At 33.9% G+C, this 20,678-nt stretch overlaps 1 protein-coding gene across 1 annotated transcript; it reads left to right on the top strand.

Moving 5' to 3' along the window:
- The first annotated feature begins 18,144 nt into the window (after positions 1–18,144).
- Positions 18,145–19,463, top strand: LOC122305715. The gene is made up of 3 exons (XM_043118276.1): positions 18,145–18,287; positions 18,472–18,798; positions 18,949–19,463. Exons 1-3 carry the CDS (start codon positions 18,212–18,214, stop codon positions 19,089–19,091), a joined length of 546 nt encoding a protein of 181 aa, XP_042974210.1. The 5' UTR covers positions 18,145–18,211; the 3' UTR covers positions 19,092–19,463.
- The last annotated feature ends 1,215 nt before the right edge of the window (positions 19,464–20,678 follow it).

Here is a 20,678-nt window from a genome sequence, read left to right as displayed (position 1 = left end):
AATCTCAGCCTTCTCCACCTGCAACTCCGATTATTGCATTCCATAAAGTTATTATTAAACAGGTTCTTACTCTATAACAGTGGGGAAAAAGCCCATATTTGACAAGAAGATTTTCTTAGCCATATGATCCTCCTTATTTCGATTACTATGATTATCAGCAAGTATGGAACAAAACATTCTTACGACAAAACAAGAATTTGCGCCATTCCTAGTTTCTCCATTTTGATAAATTACAAGAAATTAAAACTCTGTCACGGTGGTTCCTATTATGGTGGGATCAATTTGGACCAGAATCTCTCATTCTCCTTTCACCTCTCAGGAGAGTCTTTAGGCTTTTACATTACAAAATGATTATCTACTTTCATTATCACACTGTCCACCACTTCTCATTTTCTTTCTTAAAACTAAATTAAATTGGATCATGAAGTGGGAATATGTCATTAAATCTCATTATTCTCTCAAAAACATTATGTTCTTGGCCCGCCAAGTCTCTGTAAAATGGTGGAAAAAGTACAATTATGATCATATTGTAAAAATGTTCTCAAAGATTACCAAGGCCCCTGAGGTTCTTGTTCAAAGAAGCAGATTTCAAACTCAATTAGTAACAATTACCAATAAAAAAGATTTGAAAAAATTAGTCGAGTCAATGTCACAACTCTCAGACAGTGATGAGGAAGAAGACCATCAAGTCAGATTATCTCCAGCACAGCAGACAGTATCATCGCCACTACAGTAGGCCTCTCCCTCTCAACAGACCTCTCGTTCTCATGACAACTCACCATATTATTCATCGCAGATGATAGATTCTCAAAATCCGTTTGAACTGGAACTGGCAAATTATGAACCTCAGACTATGTAATTCCAAAAGATTATTGTCCTTTTGTCCATTATTAGAACACTGTTCAAGATGCCTGTCAGTCAAAAATAATCCAGCTTTCCATTTACTCATTAGTCACCCATGTTTAATAAATGTAGCTCCTATTTACTGTGTATGAGTTATTGGAGTCACTGTACATGTCAGTAATATTATTGTAAGGTATTGTTTTGGTGTCTATAAATAGACAGTTTTTAAGTGAGGAAAGACATTCAAAATTGTTCATCTGAAGTCATTTCCAGTCCTTCACTCTCTCGTCACTCTCAAATACGCTCTCTTGTAAACTCCTTTCTATGTCTCATGCCTTTCAATTATTTGAGAACTAATCTCCTTGTAAGTATTATGTTTTCAATAAAGTTGATTTTATCTTATATTGTTCTTTACTTTTATTCATGCATCAAGGACGGTTGTACCGCTTGCCCTTATTTTCTGCACTTCATACATTTGATTGTTAATGTGATGACCCGCTTTTAAGTGTATTTTCGCTGAAATAATTGTTTTTATTTTAATTAATATATCAGTTATTTATTTTAATTTATTTGCGTTTTAAAAATTGGTTTTTATTTAATTTAATTTATTTGAGGTTGTGTTTTATTTCTTTTAGTTGTTTTGTGGTTTTAATCTTTTCGGCGGTTTGTTTCGTTTTCCCGGAGTGAGGATTGGACCTCATTTCTTTTCACATCATTTTCCTTTTTTCTCTTTTTCTTCTTTTCTTTTTCTTTTCTTTTTCTTTTCTTTTTCTTTTCTTTTCCTTTTCTTATTTTTCTTTTTTTTTCTTTTTCTTTTCCTGCTTCCCGCTCGTCCGAACCCCCCCCGTGCTCTCTCTCTCTCCTCCCTCTCCCTCACGCCGGTGTCCCTTCTCTCTACCAGACCGCTGCCGTCCGGCCACCAATCGACCCCCCACCGGTCCCATTCTCTTCCCCTCCCTCCGGTGCACCACCCCACCCAAGCTCACCCCCAATCGGCCGGCCATTTGGCCGGAAAATGCCCAACAAAGCCGCACGGTTTTGGCTCCGATCCGCCGCCACCCACGGCCGTTCATCACTTCCAATAGCTTCACAACCATCCCTAGACCATACCCTATCAATCTCGTGTCCTAGTTTTTCCCCGTTCAAAAGTGGGTATTTCACAACCCACGGCCACAGTGAATTTTCACTGTGATGTTGCTGTTTTTCCGCCGTTTGCAACGCCGCTTGTTTTCTAAAATTACCGTATAGCGCTGTAAGTATTTTCCAAACCCTATTTTCAGATTTTAATATATATTGCTCATTCAATTATTTACTGTTGTTGGTTGTTGATTCCGGACTGAGTCCGAGGAGTTTCGGGGGTCGGATGGATGGAGGACGGAGTTGCCTGTTTATTTGATTTATGATTGTTGGATTATTTTATTATGCATTGTTATGGCATTACATGGTGCATGCACGTGTGTTTGTGGAATTGTGTGAAAAGCCTGTGTATTGGCGTGAGTGGTTTTGCGGGTGCGTGTGTATCACGAGCCCAAGCCGGGATGGTTTACTATCTCGGTGGAGCTCCTTTGGTCACTCGGGAGCGGAATAAACTGAGTGATGTCCCTTGAGTTGTCGAGAGCGATGACGGGAGCGGGGTTAGGGGATGCTTGGTTACGAACGCGCCGGGCGCGGAACCGGGCATCGCCCTACTCACCGACTCCGTGGCCCTTCGCTGGCGAGGGCTAGAGGATGCTTGGCTACGCACGCGCGGGGCGCGGAACTGGGCATCGCTCGTTAGGTGTCACATGCGTGGTGGTACTCTACGGTGTGACACTGGAGCCAGGGTGTGCGGATGACCCCTAGGGGAGGTCATGGTGCATACGGTTAAAATTAGATAATGGTTTATGAGGCCAAATGGGACTTTTGGCGTGGGCCAGATGGACTTCTGGCGAGATATTGGGCCGGATGGACTTCTGGCGAGATATTGGGCAAAATGGACTTTTGGCGGCCAAATGTGACTTTTGGCGTGTTTTTCGGAAAGGATGTGTTTTTGGGCCAAATGGGTTTTTGGCGTATGTGGAAAACTTGTGTTTTATGGGCTTTGTGCATTGGGCATGGTTCATGCATCTTGTTTGAGTTTTATGTGTTTTTATCTGGTAGTGGTTGGGTTTTACTTACCTGCGGTACCATTCGTGGTCCCGTAGCTTTTGGTGCAGAGTTAGAGGACGAAGAGGAGGAGGCTGAGCCCGAGGATGCGGCTCCTCCGGGTTGCTGATGCTATCTTTTATATTTGTTAAAACTGTATTTGTGTTTTGTAATATTTTATCTATGTACGTTTTAAACAGCTTGTATTACGTTAAGAAAAATTCTGGTACTTAGTTATGACTTTCGTTATCCGCTGCGTGTTTCTCTGTACACATCTGTTGCCTTGCACACACACTCGACACCCGTCCATGGGATGGTGACCCGGGTTGTCACCATCCGGACGTCTCAATTTCCCCGTGTTCAGGCGTGGGGATTTGGGGGCGTCACAGTTAATATTTATTCTATTATCTGTTAATATATTATATATTATATATCCTGGTATACGTAGTTGGTATCTAAGTATATTATAATCTAGTATATAGTATATTAAACTATATAAGAAATAAATAAATATCAATTATAATCTAATATATATAATAACAATTAAATATTAACAATAACAATTAGTAATAACAATTATATTATAGCAAATACTTTCTATATATAATAACAATTATATATTAACAATAATTTTTATTTTTTATCTATAATAATAATGTCAAACAAATATTGTATTATTTTGTTAAACTAGGGAGAGATATTGTAAATATGCTCACATGCTTCCTGTCTTGAAGAGAATGCTTGAGAATTATCTTGAAGAAATGTCTATCAAGTTGCTTGACTCTCAAGATCTCTCCAGCTTTGAGAGTTGTCAAGGTCGAATAGTTTGTGACAGTTAAGTAATTGAACATAAATTTAGACATTTCTTCAAGATCATTCTCAACCGTTTCTCTACAAGATAGGTAGCTTGTGAGCATATTCTTTTATCTAAGCTCTAGTTTAACAATAAAACACTATTATATTTGTTTGAAAATGTTAATTCAAACAATATGAAAATATTATTTGTAATGTTTTTTATAAGATATTGTGTGACATTGCATAAATAACCTTAAACCTGTTTGGAAATTAGTGTACATTTAGGTGTAAACTAATTCCTGAATTGTCTAGTGTGGATAGTTTGAGATTATATTATCTGTATTACACATTCTTGTTACTCCTACTGAACACATTTAGTATAAAGTTTTGGTATCTTCCTTTATTGTTCTTTGGGTATATTGTTCGTAGGGTTACAATCCCTCTATGTGAACATGTATATTGGAGAATTATAGAAAGTTTCTGTCGAAATTTCTACTGACGTGGAAAGTAGTAGAGTGAGGGAATATGTGCAATATGGATAATATAATCTCGAATGGGATAAGACCAACTACCTTATTGAAAGAGCAATTTGAATTGGAGCATGACATGCATGTGCATTTTCTATATACATGTTACTAATAGATAGATGTTTTTAGAAATGGACAAAAGTTGGATGCATATAGGCGATAGACTTGGAAAGGATTATGTACCCTATGCGTGTGGAGTAAGAATCTTTATTGATTTTGCAAGAGCCTCTACTAATAGTCGTGGTTACATTAAGTGTCAATGTTGAAGTTGTAAAAATTTGTGTGCGATAGGGTTGGATGAAGCTGAAAGTCATATATTTATGAATGATATTGATCTGAGGTATACTTTATGGATACTGCATGGTGAGCCGTATGCACAATCAGCGCATGGATTATTAGGTCATCCGAATTATTTGTGGCACATGGATGATAATTATGAGCGAGATGAGATGAAGGAGATGTCGAGTAACATTGGAGCTGGGATGTTTATGGATGAGGTTGACGACAATGCCTTGAGTGACTGAGGGACTTATTCTAAAACTTTTTCTGCAATGTGGGAAGATGCAAAGCGCGAGCTTTATCTAGGCTATACAAAACATTCCAAAATATCGTTTATTGTGCGGTTGCTTCAAATTAAGTCATTGTGTGGGATGTCAACGAAAGCAATAAACATGATTTTAGACTTATTTAACAATGTACTTCTCGAAGAGTCTGCATTGTAAAAGAACTTTAATGAAGCAAAATAGCTGAAAAAGGGATTAGGGTTTGAGTACCATGCATGCAAGAATGATTGTGTTTTATTTTGGAAGGAAAACGAGGAGAAACAAGTATGTCCTATATCCAGAGAGTCGATGTGGAAGGGTAAGAAAAGCATGCTGGTTAAGGTGTTGCGATATTTTCCATTCAGACCTAAGTTGCAAAGATTATATGTGTGAGAAAATAGTTCATGATATGAAGTGGCATAAGGAGAAAAGAGTTAATAATGATGCATTTATGAGGCACACAATTGACTCACTAGTGTAGCAATCTTTCAATAATCAATATCCAGAGTTTGGGATAGAAGTTTGGAACGTGCGCTTGGAACTCACAAACGATGGATTCACCTTTTGGGAATATGAGTACAAGTTATACCACTTGACCTGTAGTGTTGATTCCATACAATCTTCCACCATGAAGGTGCATGAAAGCGACCAAATTTTTGTTAACTTTACTCATCTCTAGCCCGAGATCACCTGGGAATGACCTTGACGTATTCATGCAGCCGTTGATTGAAGAGCTGCAAGAGTTATAGGAAACAGGCGTAAAAAATTATGATATATCCACGTTGACATCTCTTCAAATGCATGCTATGGTAATGTAGACGATAAATGACTTTTCGGCATATGGGAATCTTTATGGCTGGAGAACTAAAGGAAAGTTAGCATGTCCGACGTGTAATAAAAAAACTACTAGTGAGTTGTTAAAATATTCTCAAAAGTTGTGTTTCATTGGTCATCGACATTATCTACCAGCAAATCATGCATGGAGAACAGAATGCGTTAAGTTTGATGGGCGCGTAGTGACTTACTCAAAAATAAGTAGCACAAAGGCTATCCTAAATGCAAGTGGATGTCATGTAATAATTAGGAATAAAGTTCCTAGATCGCCTATTCGGAAAAAGTTGCTTAAATCCAAACTCGTATAAAAATGGTGAAAATTTTCACAAACAAAAGTGGTGGTATGTGCAATGAATGGAAGAGTACAACGAAAATAAAAAATGGCACTAGTTATAAACTAGATTCATATTTTTAGATTTTTTTAGTGTCAAAATGGAACGTAAAAGACTAATAAATTGAAATTAACAATTAAGGATTCAAATATGCTAAACAATTTTAATTAAACTAAAAATTAAATAATAAACTGAAATTATTTAAATCCTAATTAACATTTAATCAATTTAAAATGTAATTGTAATGCATATTTAATAGAAACTTAAAGAAACAAGAAAAATAACTGACATAAAATAAAATAAACATCAAATAAAATGCTCAAACTTTTAATCAAAAAATATCAAGAATACATCATAAACTTCAAATTGAAATTAAATAAAAATTAGGGAATAAAAAGATCAAACCAAATGAACGGAAATGGAAATTGAAAGCAGTGGAGGAGCTGGACGGTAGCAGTATTTTGACTCCTCAAGGAGCTCTTTAACAATTCTGCAGTTTTTCAATGAAAAGAAAACAATCAATAATCTCCTCCCAGCTAATGTGATGCGCCTTCAATCCCAGAGAAAAAAATATACGCAGCTCCAGTGAAATTATGTGCATATGGTGCTGAATTGAATTGACTGAAAGAAAAGAAATCTTGCGGTGCATTCAAGTCCCAACGGAAAATAAAAGTTGTGCAGCGCTCAAATAAATTAGTTCAACTAAACCAAAAGTCTCCCAGGTCGTGTGGCGTGCCCTTGCCCAAGAGAAAAAAAAATCCTTTTTATATTCTTTGCCGCATGAATGAATGCCCCTAAAATGATAAAATGTGTTTCCATGCGCCTCGTTCAAAGTTCATTCCAAAATTAAATCATTTCATGTGCGGCATGCAATTCCATTTTAAAACCAAACTCCATGTCCCAGCATACTTTTCATTTCTTAGCCAATATATAAAAAAATAAGAATTAGAAATAAAAAAATAAAATAATAAGATATTAAAAATATATTGTGCGTGTAAATAAACATTATCCAATTAAATCACAAGTTATAATATTAAGCAAAAATCATGCTATTTATCAATTTAAATCACAATTCGAATATATGCATCTTAATCATTTTTCCATCTAAAACCAATAATAATATAATGAAAGGATTAAAATATATTGGTTCAAAATATATAAAAATATGCAATATTTCAGCTCAATCACGTAGAGATAGAATAGAATTGCGACAAATGAGTTGTTTGGGGAAGAGATGCTGGAACAACTGGCATATGTTAGAGCGAACAATTTTGGCAAAGGTCAGGGAAAGACAAGAGAAAACGAGGCATAACAAAATTGAATTGGACAAAGTGTAGTATTTTTTTTAACTTGCCGTATTGGTCGTCCTACATGTTACGACATAGTTTAGATGTAATGTACATAGAGAAGAATATTTGTGATAATATACTGGGTACATTGATGAGCATTAATAAAAAGATGAAAAATACGATCAAGACAAGGAAATATCTTGAGAGAATGAGAATTAAACATAATCTGCATTTATGGGTGGAATGTGATAGGGTGGTCATGCCGTAAGCATGTTTTACGATGACAAGGGATGATAGGATGGACTTCTGCAAATGGTTGCAAGGCGTGAAGTTACCAGATGGTTATACTTCAAATATCAGTAGATGCGCGAGCCCTGATGACTGAAAAATTGGTGGACTGAAAAGTCACGACTGTCATGTATTTTTGCAGAATTTATTACCGGTGGGAATTCGTGGGAAGTTGACATCTAATGTATGTGTCGCCATAACCAAACTCTGTATGTTTTTTAAGGATTTGTGAGCTAGGGTAGTAAATCGAGATATACTACTATAACTGGAAGAAGACATTGCTACTATACTATGTAAATTCGAGCAGGTCTTTCCACCATCATTTTTTTATGTTATGGTCCATTTAGCAATACATTTACCCTGGGAGGTACTATTGGGTGGACCAGTGCAGTTTTGTTGGATGTATCCTGTAACAACCCGCTAGAAATTCAATTGTGGAATTTCTATTGGCTTTAGGAACCTCATAAAAATCCCATAAGTTTTCACGAATCTATTAATCATATAGGTTTTAGTCTAATCACATAGTTAATGTTATCACTCACTATAGTATCAAAAGTATGTTTTTAATTATTGGAGATATTTAGAAGCTTTAGAATGTGTTATGGTTTGTGCCATTAGACTCGGTGGATTATTTAAGATCTTATGGCGCAATAACTCTTTTTCATATTTTCGGATGAAACGCCTGTTTGAAAATGTGATTTTATTTTTAGGGTCACTTTGGGGCTAATTATTAATAAATGATTGTCACTGTAGTTTCAAAATCACAGTGTGGAATGTCCAAATTAAGTTAGAAAATTTTTAATTAGACACATGGAAAGATCTTAGCCACCTCACTCTTCCAAGTCTATACTCCACCTTTAGAAAATATCTTGAACTGATTTTTGTCGATATTATTGGATAAAAATATGTTGAACTGATTTTTGTGGATATTATTGAGTAAAAATATCTTGAGCTGATTTTTGTGGATATTATTAGGTAAAAATATCTTGAGCTGATTTTTGTGGATATTATTGGGTAAGAAAGGCCAACACTCAACCCTCACTTCAGCCTCATCCTCTTCCATATCTTGTGCATATATATCTCCAGCCCACTCCCCATGAAATCATCTTCCTTTACACCTTTTATTGAATGAACACCAAGCACTCTCTTGGACAGCTTTTAGGTGTTCTTTTGCACGCCCATTTTAAAGTTTTTGTAAGTGTTTTATCATAAAGTCTCCTTCATAAAAGTTGTTCCTTTTTTAGTTTAGTTTACGTGGATATTTTATTTGTTCCATTTTAAGATCATTTGATCAATAAAATATTGTTTAAACTCTAGAAAGGTCATTCTAGGAGATAAATTGGAGAATATGTTGTATTTTGGAGTTTTTGACCAAGCTAATGGATAGATCTTGGTCCGAAATTTTTATGGAGTATTGTTAACATGTGTATATGATTATTGGTTTAAGATTTGTTGCATGATTAAAGGTTTTGATGAAATATTTTCTTAGATCTAGAAACTTAAAAACTGGAAGAGGAAAAACAATTTCTGTTTTGAGAAAGTTTAAATCTTTGGAGGTTTAAACCTATTCCAATGTCTTTGATAATTTTATTGGAGGATCCTAAGCCTCTTATATACATATTAGAATATTATTTTGAAGATATTTAATGTTAGTTTCAAAGATATGAAATATTATGCAAAGAGATGTTCGGATAGGCCAAAGTGTGAATATTCTTGGCTCAATTTATATTTTGGTTATAGTTTAATCATGTGATCTTGAATTAGAAGCTTATATATGTTTTATGACATATTTTTAAATTATGTGACGGTTTGGTTTGAAGATTACATCTTATAAGTCATAAATCAAAAGGTTAATCAAAACAAGTTAGAAACAAAAATAAATGGAAATAGCATATGGGAATTTCGGCCCTAAAGAATTTTAATAGTTATAATTAGTTTTAAATTTTTCTAAATTTATATTTAAGTTTAGGATAAAATTTACATGAGGTATGTAAATTTTTATAACTTTTGGAGTTAGCATGCAAAACCCTTAAGTTAGGGGTAAAATGATCATTTTTTCACATGTAGAGGGTAAAATGGAAATTTTATTTTTAAGTTAGTATTTTTCCATATTTTAAATTATTATTGATTTAGTTCTAAATTTTAAAATCACTAATTACAGTTTCTCGTGATCGCGCTTGAGCTTTCATAAGAAATGCGGAGATCGAAGTAAGTTAGCTTTTAACTTACTAGCAGTTTATTGTGTATGTGTGCTGAGTAAAAGAACTACAGTATATGTATGTATGTTATCTTATATGACATGCCATACCAAGTTATCACATATTTGTCTGATACACAGAATTTATTCTGTCATGAGTTTTTATCTGTTACATAAGATATTCTGTCATTTATTACTATACATTGCAAGTACATCATGTTAAATATGTCATCTATTACATGTATGTCAAGTCATATAATATTCACTGTTGCAAGTATGTCATGTTAAATATATTGTCTATTAATGTTATGTCATATTACGAAATGTTTATATCTCAAGTACGTCATGTCTTTCAAGTTACGTTCAATTTTGTTATGTCTAGAATACTCATGATGAAATCATTATGATTTTTTGAGCATCTTCTGTTGTAATTCATGTGAGGTACTTTTGGCAAAATCATTTTTATTGTCAAAATTCAGTTCAAGTTCAGTTATGTTTTAATTACTTATGTATGAGGTCACAGCAATTATGACGCATACACTACGTGAGACACATCAATTATGACACGTAGAATACATGGGACCACAACAACTGTGAAGTATGTATTTAAGCAATTAAAGAATTAGTTTCAGATCAAGTTTATGTTATGTCATGTTATGTTCACGTACATGTTATGTTCATGTTCAAGTTCATGTCAAATCAAGTTCAGTTCATGTTTTAATTTAAGTTATATCAGTTATGCTATGTTGTACGTCAAGTTATGCTTTGATTACTTATGTATGGGGTCACAACAATTGTGACGCATACACTACGTGAGACACAGCAATTGTGACACGTAGAATACATGGGGCCACAACAACTGTAGAGTATATATTTAAACAGTTAAAGAATAAGTTTCAGGCACATGAAGCATGGGGTCACAATAATTGTGATGCATATACTACATGAGATACAACAATTGTGAAACGTAAAATACATGGGGCCACGACAACTGTGGAGTATGTATTTAAACAGTTTAAGAATAAGTTTCAGATTACATTCATGTTAAGTTAAGTTTCAGAGCAAGTTCATGTTAAGTCAAGTTTCAGATCAAGTTCATGTCAAGTCAAATTCAGTTCACGTTTCAATTTAAGTTATGTCAGTTATGCTATATTGTACGGCAAGTTATGCTTTAATTACTTATGAATTTAATTATGCATTCATACTTTTATTGTCTTGCATGCATCATTAGCCTGTGTGGAGGTTTTTTGTCAACTTACTGAGATTTGTAATCAAATCTCACTGTGATAGTCCCAACTACCATTCCCCCCGAATGGGGGATCTTGTTACAGGGCCTGAACGAAAATCAGAAGCTGACTAACTAGACACAGTTGACTGAGCGACGGTGCGATGTCAATGTTAATATAGTAGTTAACTTAAATTACTACTTGTACTATGGAGTTGTATCTCCAGTACTTTTTTGGATCATAGCCATGTTGAACTAGTTTTGTAATCTTAGTTGTTCAATGGGTCTTTATGTATGAAGTATGTTTTAAGCATTTGGGATATTTTCAGTTTGGTGCATAGTATTGCTAAAAAAAAAAATTTATCCGCTGCGAATATTGCATAATGTTAGATGCATGTTAGGAACATTGCATCTTATATGTCATGGACGGGGGTAGGTAACCTTGTGTTGCATGTCTCAACGCTTCAAATGTCCGTCCGATCCTAAACAGAATTTGGGGGCATCACATATCCAGTTGAAAAATATTTGGGTCGACTAAAGCGCACTATTAGGAATAAAGCCAGAGCTGAGGGTTCAATAACAAAGACCTATATACACGATGAGTGGTTAACATTTTGCTCTCTATGTTTTTGTGGTGTTGAGACATGATTTAATCTTCAAGAGTGAAATGTTAATCTTGCTACTCCTCCTCCTCGTGAGCTATCCATGATTTCTCAGAATGTACGACCCTTAGGTACATAAATGAGTTACGATTTAATTGATATAGAGTTGGGTAAAGTTTGATGGTACGTGCTAGATAATTTCTGGGAGATTGATCACTATCTCAGGTACGTCGTTGTAAAAGGTTCGAATAATTCTAGTTTCAAAAGTTTAACTATAACTTTTGTTCTAAAAAATAATATGATTTTTCACTTATATACAGTGAGCACATAGACAAACTTAAGACGAAAGGTTTAGAGAATATAGAGGCAAAACACAAGGAAGAATTTCCTGAATGGTTTGAACAACGTGTATGAACTAAACTCTATTAATATGTTAGATTTTGAAAGTTTTAACTCAAGGTAATATTTAATAAATATACATTATTTCAATTGTTAGATTTTGGAACAACGTGCTCGTGATCTCGAACCAGTCACCCCTAAAGTGTATGCATTGGCTCGTGATCCCTGAAATACAGTACTTCGATACACTGAATGCACGATTTGAGATTATAGATTTCATACTCTAGACCGTGAACATAATAAAAAGACTCAAAACTGTGGTGTATTGGTCAATGGGAGTCATGGAATAGATGATATTGATTATTATGATATCATTCATGATATTATCGGATTGAAATATTTGGGTGGGTGTATAATATATGTTTTTAAATGTGATTTGTGGGATGTAAGCGGTGGTCGGGTTTCGATATATATGGATAATCACTTTACGAGTGTCAATACTGCATTTAAATTGTACGAAGATGATCCATTCATATTGGCTTGTCAAGCTACTCAAATCTATTACTTAATTGATCCAATGAAAAGCGCTGATGAAGATAGTAGAGAAATAACTTGGCAAGTCATACAAAAATTTGTCTCCCGAAATATATATAAAGCAGGAACGAGTGCAGATTACGAAAATAGTAGAGATGAAGATGACACTCCGATTGTAGAGGCCTACCAGGAATATGGAGAGGATATTAACTTGTTGACCTCGATGTACTCGAGTTGCTCCCCTTGTATAGAGATGATGTCCCACCTGTTCATCTCAACCCGTCCGTATTAAATGATCATTCAATTCAAGAAAGTGAGGAAGAAGAATAAGAGTCAAAAGAAGAAGACGAAGAAGAATTCCGGGGGGGGGGGGGGGAGTGGATAACGAGGATGAAGAAGAGGTTGATGATGATGACGAAAATATTATAAAGGGAGATTCTGAAACAAGCACGGAAAATACATCTAAAGATGAAGACTAAAAGTACTGAAAACTTTATTCATATAGGTGACTATAGAATTTTATACTAAAATTAATTTCTTCTAATTAATTTTTTTATATAATTAATTATTTTCAAGGATGCTGCCAAAATGACAAAAAAGAAATGTGCCTCCTCCACCAAGTCCAAGTCTCGAACCCATTGAGGACTCCTCACTTGAGGAATCCGTTTCTAAAGATAAAATTAATAACACTATAGAAAACGATGCACAATCGACACCTACCAATAAGGAAATTCCATTGATAATTAATTATATAATTAATACGTTTGTCTCAATAACTATATAACAATAAAAATTATACTATTATCTATTAGTTGATGCATCCACTCGTCATGATCGTGGCTATACATGCGGCATCTCAGTTGAGAAAAAACCAAGGTACTGAAAAGTGAAGGTCACCATTCCTGATAATTTCATTGGAGGAGTGGGTGATAGTGCAGCAATGCTTTCCTCCTATATTGGCACAGTAGTTTGAATTTATGCTCCATTTTATATGCGCTCCTGGTGAGATGTTCTGAATGAGATTAAGGAGCACATTTGGAGTTGTGTGCTGGTGAGTTTACTTTGAGAGTTCATTTTTTTCACCTAAATTAGTATATCATATTTTAGACATAATTAATTTATAATTAAGATGAATTCGACTTCAACTTTGGCCATAGCGAGGATTTGAGAACTGTGAATGAGTTAATGGCTATACTATTCCGACGTCACAAGGGATGATGTCACGACCACTTCAAGAAATTTGAGATATTTGAAGAGGCTGCGCAGTCCCCTTTCCTGCAGATGAAGTTAGACGATTAGAGAAAGTGTTGTGATCTTTTCGCATCTCCAGAATATCAGGTATTCTAGATTTATTTCCTTTAATTATTTGCATTTATATTTGTTGTTTATATTATATTATATATATATATATATATATATATTACAATTAACATTCTTAATTAATTTTGTAACACTTAAGTTCTACAAATGCACATAATAGATCCACTCTGACTATCCACCGTTGTGCTAGTTCAATATTATTCTATCGTCATACTGAAAAAATGGTAATTAATAAACTATATAATTCATTTATTTTCTAACTATTTTTTTATATAAGTACTAACACTATCTTTTTAAAATGGTAATTAATTTTTGTTAGAAACGTGATGATTCTGAAAACTTTTCCCTCGTTCATGTTTAAGCTGCTGCTCACACTAATGAGCATAGCGAGTGAATGGATCCTACCGCTGCAGATAATTATGTAAGATGTGTTCTTTTTGTTAAATAAATTATCCAACATATGAATAATTTATTTTTTATTTGTATTTCTTTTAATACGTTACTTATTGTGTGTTTTAATATTTCAAATTGCAGGAAAAAATGATGGAGATGCAGTCAGCTTCCGGGAAAACCTCTCCTAGTGACATAGACATTTTTCACGTAAGTGATCGGGCCCAACTCTAGTATAACAAGAGGTTTGGGACGATCTTCCAAGCATTTCGAGTCATTCTCCTCAACCTCATCGACTTCACAAATTAATAATCTTATCAAAAATTTAGAAGCTGTATGACACAGGAATGAGTATATAAGGTCCAGACAGTAAAAGTTAGAATCCCTCTTAGAGCGACAATCTCATTTAGAGACACGTTTGTTGGATCAATAAAGAGACCAGGAGGAAAGAATTTGCAGAACTCGTTTGCAGCGGGAGATGATACTGCAAATGGAGCGTGTCATGTCATTGCAACAGAATTGTGGTGGAAGATGAAAGAAAAAGAAATGAATTTTATTAGTGTAATATATTTTTAATATATAATTTGGAAACAGTTGCAAACATTGTTGGTTGTGAAATATATTATGTAATATGATGCACTTGGTATAGTTGGTATGTTTTTTAATTGGATGAGTTAATATTTCTGATATGTATATTCGAATGTAAATAAAATATGTTCGAACAGTATTTTACATTCTAACTCACGTTCAAACGTAATTATACAAAATTATAACAAAACGTTTGAATGTTCTCACCGTCAAATGAACATTACGTTCGAATGTTTAAACGTTTAACGTTCCAAACCTCCGAACGTAGTTCTTGTGTTCAAACGCTACTTTGTTAACATTCAAATTAATGTCCGAACATTATGATATGTACGTTCAGACATTGGTCCATTTACGTTGGAATCTAAATTCGAACGTAACGTTGGGATGTAAAAACGTTCAAACGTAAATATGATACGTTTAAACTATAATCAATGAACGTTACATTCTATCATTCAAATGTCAATTAGTTTGGTTTACGTTCAAACGTTAAATTTTACATTCGAACGTGACATTCTGTGACAGATTTCAATCCTCATATTCTGTGATAGATTTCAACTGTCATATAAAAAGGAAATGTTCAAACGTTATATCAAACGGCACACCACCAACCACCACTAAAAATGCTTTTAGTGACGATTATACAGTAAACTGCCACTAATTGTATTCTGTGATGCACATTAAGTGACGGTTATAGTCAATCGTCATCACATATATTTCGTGACGTTTTAATCATTTTTTGTGACAGTTTTTTTTGTCACTAAATTCCATTTTTATTGTAGTGAATACAGTAATTACAACTTGTGAATATCAAACTAAATAAAAATTAAAGTTTTTCTTATAAAAAGAAGCTAGAAACTAAAAGCAAGAACTAGACTAAACAGTACGTAGTCCAAACAGGTTCGTAGCTAGCTGGGAAGCTCTTCCACGGATGAGAAAAAAGAAGAAGAGCCAAGGCAGGCAGGCATAGCTTAATTAAGGGATGGTTTGTACACAAAATTAAACTATCTAATTTTTTCTCATCTTATATAATTATTATTAAAAAAATTTTAAATTTTCACATAAAATAAAATAAACAATTTAATCTTTTTAAATTAAAAAATAAAATTAATATTAAAAAATATTTTATAATAATATTTTATTAATATTTTTACAAAACATGATCATCTTAACTTATAACCAAACGAGCTTGTTCTTAATTTTTATTCTCATGCATGTGCGTTACTGTGATGCAGAAAAGATCAACAAAATTTCGCATATATACTCTAGACTCGATTTGGGGAACCTTCTGTTTTTATTACTGTGTATTTCACAAAAACCTTCAATACGACCAAATAAATATTAAGTATCAATGGAAAAAAAAGAAAAAAAAAATTATGATCATGGGCCATGGCATGGTGCATACACCCATACAAGTTATATCCGCCATTATAGTGGCAGTCATTGACTAGTAATTGATTTATTCTGGGGGAAGAGAGAGGAAGGGGGCCGGGGTTAATGGGAGAATTACCATTCAAGCACGGCCGTCCGAGTGGTCGCACAGAGACATCAATATCTAGAGTAATGTTCATGATGGCTTTAATATTTAATTTTCTTAACTTTGAAATTCCATGCCATCCACCCTTCCACTCATGGAGATATTAATCTCCACCAAGTCTCTAACCAATCCACCCTTCAAATAATGAAGATATTCGGAGACATTCAGCAATATATATCCATGCCATCCACCCTTCCACTAATGGAGATATTCTTCACTAAATCTTTAAAAAGTAAAAAAATCCACCCTTCCACTAATGGAGATATTCTAATTCACTAAGACTGTATTTGGATGTTGGGCTGAGCTAAAATGAGTTGAGTTCTTTATAAATAGTAGTGAGTTGAGATGATGAATTAATTTTTATAGAGACTACCTAAAATGAGTTTATATGTATTTGGATATTAAGATGAGTTTAGATTTATTTACGGAAAATTGAAAAAAGGTTGTGGGTCTTACATGTAAGAAAGTTTTGAATTGAGATGAGTTTAGTGATTTGAGAGTTATATGTTTGGATATTGAACTCAATTTAAAATTAGACTGAACTGAGTTAATTTCAGTACATTTCAACAATCAAACGGGACCTAAGTCTAGACAGTGGTGGAACTACATATGGCTTGAGGGGCCCAAAATGTTTTCAAAATTTAAAATAACCCCTAAATTTTACTCATAATTTCATTTATATAGAAACCCCCCCCCCCCCCCAAACAAAAAAAAATTCTAATTTCTTTCTTCTCATATGCTTTCTAAAATTTTGTAATATATAGAAATCCCCCCCCCCCCCCCCCAAACAAAAAAAATTCTAATTTCTTTCTTCTCATATGCTTTCTAAAATTTTGTAAAATTTTCAAATACATAGAAATGTCTCACTCTGATTTTTTCCTATAATTTCTTTATTTTGTATAATTTCTATATATTATCTATTTTCAAGGATGTAGCTACACTAAAATTAAATTAAAACTAAGATTTTGGGAAATAATAAATTAGTAATATTGACTCCAAAGTTTTTTATTATACAATATTAAAAATCTAAAATGAAAATACCGGAAAAACCATTTAAGATTGAGGATTTATATGAAAAATAGTACAGATGATTTATCTTCTAAACTTCATTGAGCAAGGAAAACTTTATTTAAGGTCTTAGTTGTAGTATTCTATACTTAATATGACACTAAAATAGATAGATTTTATATAAAATTTGAGAAACTAGCTTAAATATTTGAATGAAAGATGACATTTCAAAAGATCACTTGATAGTTTATATGAAGAAAACAATTTCTAAATATTTCATATTTACAAAAATAATAATGGATGAATATTATTTTATGAAATATTATCGTAAAAAATCTAAAACAAACATTAAGTTGTTTTTTTAAAGTTTTATTTCTACGTTATTTGTCAAATTATCAATATTTAATTTCATATAGCTCTATGATATTTTGTAATATTTTTTTCATTTTACATAAACATCTCGTGTGATAGAAAAGTTGGCCCCCTTAGGAAAAATTGCTAGTTGCGTCACTGAATCTAGAACAAGGTATATACAGATGGGCAATGCTATTATGTTCCCTCAATTTGCTCACTTGGTGTGCCCCTAGTGCAAATTGCACTTTTTTTTTTTTTTTGCCTTTTTGTTTTAAACATTTTTTAAACATGTCTAAATATTTTTTAAAAATAAAAAAAAAATACTAATACACCATTAGTCACTTCTTTAATTAGTAAGTAAAAACTAAGTTCAAAAACAAAATGAGTGGACAAAATGAGAGGAAATACTTGTATCATTCGTATATAAATAGCTAGGTATGTAAACTGAGGAAAAGACACATAATATTTCCGATTCTTCTGTCATTACTGATTTTTACATAGATCACCTCCGCCAGTATCTTCTTATTTCACTAGAACTAGGGTGCCATGGCCTCTAACATTAGCACGACTAGTATGGCCACCCTGGCTCTTGTACTTGCCCTCTTTTTGCAAGGCACTCTAGGTACGTATGGGCGCTCATCTATACCTACTTACCAAAACCTCCACTTGAATTTCCGGCCTGCTTGATTTACAATATTCACTCATATTCTTATTGCTTAATGCTACGATATATATGTGTGTGTATATATATATATCTATATGATTCTCTCATTAATTTGGAATGTGATATGGTAACACTAGTGCAGGAGGAATAATATGTGAGCATCTAGACCAGGACACGTGTGCGTTCGCAGTGTCATCCTCCGGCGAGCGCTGCGTGCTCGAGAAGCACGTGAAAAGGAGCGGAGAGGAAGCATACACATGCCGTACATCAGAAATTGAGGTCGATAAACTGAAGGAATGGATCGAGACTGACCAATGCATCAAAGCATGTGGGCTCGATCGGAAAACACTGGGAATCTCATCAGACTCTCTCCTAGAGTCTCGTTTCGCCGAAAAGCTTTGCTCACCTCAGTGCTACGAGAGCTGCCCCAACGTTGCTGATCTATACTTCAATCTTGCTGCTGGTGAAGGTAAGCATGCATCATATATATATAAAGTTATTTTTAAATTTATTAACCAGTTGATCTAAAGCTTATTGCGCGCAAGCTAAGAAAATGTTACCTAATCAATTAATGTCTAACCGGAGCTTACTGACATTTTTATTCTCATTTCTTGGGTAGGTGTGTTTCTTCCCAAATTATGTGAAGCACAAACAAATCCGCGGCGAGGGATGTCTGAGATTCGTAGCTCTGGTTTTGTTGCAGCGGGACCCGTGGAGGCTGCGAAATTCAGTACCCTTGAATCCGCAGCACCGGCACCATAATAGAAGAGATCCATTACATATATATACAAAGGCTTAGTATTTATGTTACAATAAAGAAGTCACACCGAGGCAGGGATATATATAATATATATATATTTAAGTAGCCGTATATTGAAGTACAGAGCCATCTGCTGGTGTCTGCATTCAAATTACGTACGTGTCTTGGCTGTGTTCTTCATTTCAATAAAACAGAGCTGCGTGCCTCTAGTATATTCGCAGTCTCTGTAGGTGTAGATTAGCACGTAGAAGGTTGCATGGTATCATACTCATGCGTCTCTGTGTGATGTATTTAGCTATGAATTTACCCTGTTTTTCTTTTCTTTTCTTTTCTTTTTTTCCAAACTTGAGCTATGAATAATTTGCACATCAGTACTAATGCGAGTACACGCGAGTAAAACTTGGATATGAATTCATTTCTATATACAGATCAACAGTCTGGCCGGGAATCGTGAGATGATTATAAGTACTATAGGTTGAATATTCGTTAACGTGGAACAGGTCGAAGGCCAAGGTGAATAACAATAATATACTGTACTGTACGTCCTGCTAGCATTAACTGTCTAATCTATATTCTAAGTACGTCTTCTCTCTTCAAAGACCTTCGGTCCATATAAAAGGGATATTGATTAAAAGATAATAGGAAAAAAGAAAAAAACAGAATTTTATTGAAAGTTGCTAATCATCCCATAATCTTCATGTTCTAAAGCGCCATTTCTACGTATGGCCGTGCGGGATATTACCTAATTACGATGGCATAAAATTAAGATTAACCTTTAAAACGAAACAAAACTTATAATTAATTACCACGGGGAGCAAAAACTCTTTTCCCCTGTTTTAATTTTGCTGTTGTGTTTGAAGTCATGTGTTGAAAAAGAATCAAATGCCACTTTCAACGCGATATCCCCAGCGTACGTAGTACTTCAAATGTTAATTCTGAGTCATGAAAGCATTTTGTTTGACTGATTTTGAGTTCCAATTTGAGTTATACTGCTTTCATATTAGATATAAAATACCGCATACTAATTTTGGGTCTTATTCTAATTTGAATTATACTGCTTTTTTTCATCGATCTCATCAATTTTTGTTTTGAAATAAGTTTGAAGCTGGCTTTCAATGCGCGTGCCACTTAGACCAAATAAAATTTTTAATTTTTTTTTTCTTTTCATATTTTTAATCATATTTAAATATTTTTAAAAAATTAAGAAAAAAATACATCAATATATTAAAAATCACTAACTTAATCATTAAATTAAAAAGAATATATATTTTTTTTTTTGATTAGCGGTCAACTAGAGGTACAATATGAGCGGCAGACTAGTCTTTCTCTAATATTTAAGGGTGTCCCTCGAGTGAAAATTCAAGTCTAGCTAGCGTACCCATCCCTCTTAATTTTAAAATTCCAAACTTCCATCTGTTCATTTTGTCTTTGTTTGATTTTTTTCTTTTATGTATTTAATGCTTTGGGAGGTGTAACCCAGTATAGACTCTAAATACCACGTATAGCTTCTAAAAACCAAACAGTTCCGCTTTGAAGCGGTCATGACCAAACTTTTAAAAATTGTTCCATTCTAGTTGGAATAGTAATCG

This window comes from Carya illinoinensis, chromosome 3 (assembly GCF_018687715.1).
Source record: "Carya illinoinensis cultivar Pawnee chromosome 3, C.illinoinensisPawnee_v1, whole genome shotgun sequence".
NCBI classification, from domain to species: Eukaryota; Viridiplantae; Streptophyta; class Magnoliopsida; order Fagales; family Juglandaceae; genus Carya; species Carya illinoinensis.
Note: the sequence above shows the minus strand (reverse complement) of the source record. Positions and strands in the feature narration are given on the sequence as shown.